This window comes from Papilio polytes, unplaced genomic scaffold, assembly GCF_000836215.1.
Source record: "Papilio polytes unplaced genomic scaffold, Ppol_1.0 DF823835.1, whole genome shotgun sequence".
NCBI classification, from domain to species: Eukaryota; Metazoa; Arthropoda; class Insecta; order Lepidoptera; family Papilionidae; genus Papilio; species Papilio polytes.
In genome coordinates, this window is record NW_013525369.1 from 1,315,425 (window position 1) to 1,321,416 (window position 5,992).

General features: G+C 33.2%; 1 protein-coding gene across 5 annotated transcripts in view; it reads right to left on the reverse strand.

Annotated features, from left to right (window-relative positions):
• Positions 1-5,992, reverse strand: part of LOC106103261 (ADAMTS-like protein 1) — a 47,201-nt gene that overhangs the window by 24,747 nt on the left and 16,462 nt on the right. Inside the window, exon 4 of one of the 5 annotated variants that reach the window (XM_013282968.1) lies at positions 4,833-4,977. The exons of the other annotated variants lie outside the window; for them this stretch is intronic. Coding sequence (XP_013138422.1) covers positions 4,833-4,977 — 145 coding nt within the window. The remainder of the gene's footprint in view (positions 1-4,832; positions 4,978-5,992) is intronic. 5 annotated transcript variants of the gene reach the window in all.

The following is a 5,992-nucleotide window of genomic DNA, read 5'->3' on the forward strand; positions in this document are numbered from 1 at the left end:
AGATTGAATGTGAATGGCTACAAAGGAAGAGGAAGACCGAAGAAAGTATGGATGGATTGTGTGAAAGAGGATGCTTAAGAAAGGAGTGGATTCAGATATGACGGCTGATAGAGATGAATGGAAGAGCACATACTGTGCCGACCCTCTGTAAGGGATAAGGGCAAGTGGATGACAATGATGTATATCTTCTTATTTAGCCTACTAGCTTGCACCCGCGACTCCGTATACGTAAGTAAGTAGCCTATTCAGACTATGCTCTACTTTCATCGAGATTCGTTCAGCAGTTTAGTCTACAAACTCTAACAGACATCCATCTAAACTTTCGCATTTATAATATTAGTAAGTCAGTGATACTGCTCAGTATTTTAAATGCCGATTTCATAAAAACAATTAAATCTCTCTTTATAATATTAGTATTGATATATCTGACGTTTTTCTTTTTAAAACCAACGTGTCCTAATTGATTTTTTTTTATAACATAAGGTGGCAAACGAGCAAGCGGCCACCCGAATCCGCCAAAGTGGCAAAGCGACCGCTGCCCATAGACATCTGCAATTGCAGATGCGTTGCCTACTCTTATCCGACAGAGGAACAGACGCACATAAACAAGAAATTTGCCCTTCCTATGCATCTCCCCCTCCGTCAAATCCACTTCCCCTTCCTATCCTCTCCTTATAGGAAAAGGGTGTTAAAGAGAAAGGGACTTAAATTAGGCCTAACTTAAGTCCCTTTCTCTTTACCACCCTTTTCTTGGTCAGTTTTTTTTAATAATATTCCAGTGTTGTTAATTGTAAAAGTGATGTAAGTATGGTAGGCAATTCTTTAGTAACATTTTTAATCCTAATCTTGTATATTTCAACAATTGGTAAAAAAGCAATAAATTACCTTGAGTATAACACATTATCTTCATTATACCTATTGTAGTATATTTACGGTGCCTCAGGAAAGTTGCGGCGTGCGTACATAACCAGTCTTGAATTGTGGTCACAATTGCTTCACATAACCCGTCCATTCGCAAGATTACGTCTAATACAGAATTTCTACTTACATCACATGTAAAGCAATTTAAACCTTACGTACAAAGACATAAGATTCAAAATACTTTAACACGTGAGTTTTCTTTAGCAAAAACGTGCATGTCGGGCTCGGCGAAGCTTTAAATATTTGAGTTATGAAAGTGTCAACGATGTTAACCTCTTATCTTTTTTAATTGTTATTTAGTGAGTGATATATTTACTTGAAAACGCAATTATATTAAAACAATCTATGAACCCGTTTAAATGTTAATTGAACAATAAGAAGCCAAATTTTTTATTTATTTCCTATTAATAAATTGATCAGAAATGTCTTTAGTTCAGATTAGATGTTGTTCGCGACTTAGTCCGCGTAGAATTAAAAATCATAGCCTACGTTACTCAGTGATAACGTAGCTTTTTAATGGTGTAAGAATTTTTGAAATAGGCCTGATAGTTTTTGAGTTATTTCAATACATACGAAAATACAAATCTATCCTCTTTATAACATTAGTATAGCTAACAATGCGTATAAGAAATTTCATTAACTTTTGCATAATTTTAAGTTTTATTATGAGAGGTGTTGAGTGATTACCACAGCTCAACTGGAGGCAACTTTTGAATAAATAAATATGTAAATATCGTAAACTCTATTCACTTGGCGTTTTGAAAAATGAAACCGCTGAGACTTTAAAGCAAATAGCTTTTGTATTTTTCATTTTTAAATTTGTTTTAATAAGAAACGAGAAACAATTTTTCATATCCATAAATTATGGACACGAATAACTTTTGTTATTATATAAACTAGCTGTTGACCGCGACTTCGTCCGCGTGGTATTAGAAAACACACGAACTATATAAATAACAAAAAGCAACCTATCCCTCGGGAACCGAACATTTCTCGGGGATGAACCTTATCCCATATGTACTCTGTACTCCAGACTTTGCTTTATATCTGTGCCAAATTCCAATAAGATATGTTGAACCGTTGCAGAATGATCGAGTAAACATTAAAAAACTAAATTAATGAATCCCACGGGAACCGTAACTATTCCCGGGATAAAAATTAGCCTATGTATTCTTCCAGACTAGATGTATATCTGTGCCAAATTTCATAGAGATCCGTTCAGCCGTTTAGGCTACAAACGCTAACAAATATACCCATCCATCCATCCATCTAAACGTTCACATTTATAGTAAGAAGTAAGAAGTAAGATTGTCTTTTGCCCGCGAATGACCGCACGGAGTTAAAAAAGAAAAGTACTTCTAAAACAGTGTTCTAAAATCAGTACCAAATTTGATCTTCATTACTACATTTTGGAGATAGTATCTTACAATTCAGATCAGTTTCTTGTCTATGGCACTCCCTTAGCGGATTGGGTCAGTGTGGAGTGTTTATGGTTTTATTCTTGTTCGGAACGGTTAGAAGAGAATGGCAGATGTCTTATAAAATCAGAAAAACAGGTACATAGTGAATGGTGTTGGCGATAAAATAACAAAATGTCGACGCGAATCTCTACGCTCTATGACAACGTGAGTAAGTCGCTTTGCTAAACTCGCAAAGTTTTTAAATTTCACATCTTTTTATGTACGAAAGGCTTTAGCTACCTTTAACTAAGACCAGCGTGGAATTAAAAAAATATAGCCTATTTTACACACTGATAAAGTAGCTTTATAATGGTGAAAGAAGTTTTGTAATCGGTCCAGTAGTTATTTCAATACATATAAAAATAAAGATTTTCCTTTTTATAATATTATTATAGATAATATTTGAATCCCCTGACCAATATACAATACAAAATAAGTCATTCCCAAGTAGAATTAACAACATTTCTTGCTTAAAGCAGAGCTAAGGCTTGTGTTATACTATCCATTTCATATTCAGTTTGAGACCGACCACAAATAACCCGTCAGATGTCAGGATGTTGTGGGAAATATCCAGTTAGTTAGGTGAAGACCTCTCCCGAAGTTGGACGGTTTAATTGTTTATTAGCTGTAGGCCAGTGATAAATTGGTCCACGTCAACCGGTCTACTGAAATACAACGCTTTACAGTTAATGATGTTTTAAGTTGATTTTTTATGGTGATTAATGTTTTGGTTCTTGTTCGTAAATAACTGCAATAAGTACATTTGTTACGTTATATTATAATGTTTTTGTATGATGTGTATTTTATTAACTATGTTTATCGTAAAGGAGTAATATTTTTAAAAGATTTTGTAGTAAATGAAATGTGAAAAATGTTTCTTATGGATTACATCTTTACAATTGTAATTAACTTGAAATTATAAAAAAAAATTCATTAAAAGTATTATATTAATATTTTTATGGCTTCAAGATTAATAAAATAAAATTTATTAGAAAACCATACTTATGGGAATAACTGAAAGCAAAAGTATGACGAAGTTACATTGAAATAAAAGCTTATAAGCGTTATATGAAATGAGTGCAATTCTGGAACCAATCGTACTAAATCATGTTGTTTCAGTTTTATCAAAGTGTGTGAAAGGGATGACATATGATTCTATGCGAGGGTTTCGATAGTGGGAATACAGTAACCACTAACGCATTTCCCTTTACGAGAGAATTTGTTAATTACAGACAGACCCTGTCATTTGTTCCTAACTCTATGGTCCCGTTTTACTAGTTTCACACAAGGGCAGAAAACAAGACATTCCTGTACTGCTGCTACTGACTTGGTGTGAGCGACAAATAGTAGTACTGCGTTATCCTGGGAATATTACTGGTCTACCCTCGTGTGAAAGATTAGGCTTGATAAATCGGAGGGGACTGCACGTACTCAAATAGCTTCCGATTGTCCCTTTAATTAAATGTAATTAAAGAAAATCAATTGTTACTACTACGACAGGAATGGTTTTAGAAAGCTTTACTGCCAAATGTGGTGTTACGTCACTAAGGGAGATTCTAAGCGCAGATTTAGTATTAAAATCTACACTAAGAGACAACCTATGTGACCAATAAACTCTGAATAAGATTGTTTGTGTATATGAATTGAATTTGGCTGAGAATGCTTGATATTAGGTTATATAAAGTTTTCAAAATTCACATCTAAAGGAAACATAAATGACGTTATATAGAGTATGCTACGAAGTGCTACAAAGTGCTACGAAGCTTTTTCGTTATGTTATGTAAGTGCTTCGAAATTTTAAATTGCATCAAACCAAAACTATATACTTTTCGATAAAACAGAACATAATATAAATTTATGCTTATAAATTATTATAAAATTTCGATAATCAAATTTTACATAACTCTCTTTTATATTTTATATTATTTTTACTGTAAATTAAATTAATGTTCTCTTAGCATTTTAAATAAGAAAGTGGCTGCGATAGTGCGGCTTTCAATCTTCTTTGAGATATTAACTCTCGGCCAAAGTTCAACCACTGGCTTAACTGAAAGCTTCCGGCGTTATAGTGAATATTATAAGAAAATTCAATCTAAAGAATGAAAAAAAAAGGACTATTTTACTGTTAGTTGCATTTATTTCGCTGCTAAAATTGTATTTAAATCATTAATTTTTATACATACATTTATTAAATAATTCTTGATGTTCGTTTTTGTTCTTTTTTTTTTACTAAAATTGTTAGCATTGGTTGATTTATTAATATAATTGTAAGCTTAATATTGATTTCTTATTAATATTCAATAATCCAGAAAAAAAGCATCTTTTATTGAGTTTAAATCTTTGTCGAAAATCCGACTTACATCATTGTTAATGTACTGTTAATCAACAAGTTATTCATAGGGTATTTCTACTATAGATAATATACATGTTGCAACTTATGCAATGCCTTACCTCCACCACAAGTAGCCGAACATAGTGATCCAGGGGTTGCCAACCAGTGGTAGCGTGGTCTAGAGCAAGATGAGCCATCTCCGCCACACACACCGCACTCGTCGACACGTCTCGTCGAACCAACACGAAGATCACAGCCGACACGCTGTTAAACATAATTCTAACGTAAATCGTCAGATAGTAATAAATTGTAACATAACAATGACAGATAGTAGTAAATGTATACTAACATTATAAATGCGAAAGTTTAGATGGATGGATGTTTGTTAGAGTTTGAAGCCTAAACGGCTGAACGGATTTCGACGGAATTTGGCATAGATGTATAGAATACATAGACTACTTGCATTTGTTTTTTTAATGGAGTCGCAGGCGAAAGTTAGTTGTAATATAAAATCATCATTAAATTAATGTCCCTTGATGTCTGCACAGTACGTGGTGCTCTTCCCTAAATCTTTATCAGCCATTATATCTGAATTCACATCTTAAGTATATCCTCTTTCACACAATCCATAAATACTTTGGTCTTCCTATACCTTAGTAGTATACAAAATCTTAATACTTTCTTGTTTATGTCCTCATTCTATCACCGTTTATGTCCATACTACGCTAACCTTTTCTAAGTCGATTTCTCCAATGCTTACGCTACTTTCAAACTTTATTATGATTTGTACAAAAATAATGGCAGATTATTTAACAAACTTTCGGAGGCAGCTAAAATTTTTGTTAGAATATAGTTCGTGTGAGATCAAAGTTTTCTTCAAAAAGTTCTTTACTTTATTTTTGTATTTATAAGATTGATTTTGATAATATTTACTAGTGCATATAAATCTTATATTCAGTAGCGCAAAATAGAATACGACAATAGGAGAAAATGTCCCGATTTCATTGTAACCTTTATTGGAGGTACGTGAGGTCGGGAAATGATCAGGCATTGTGAAATATGGAAACTTTATTGCTTTTTTATGTTATTCATCCCTTTCATATGGCACAATGAGATATTTTTTTATTATAATGTACGTTGAATTTTATCGTATGTATGTAATTTTGCTTAATATTGAATGATTTTTGAAAGTGGTAGTGCCCGCTTTAACATCTTAGCACTGCAGGACCGGCACGCCCGGTGTAATACCACGACCATACAGAAGACAGGCGTAAAACGG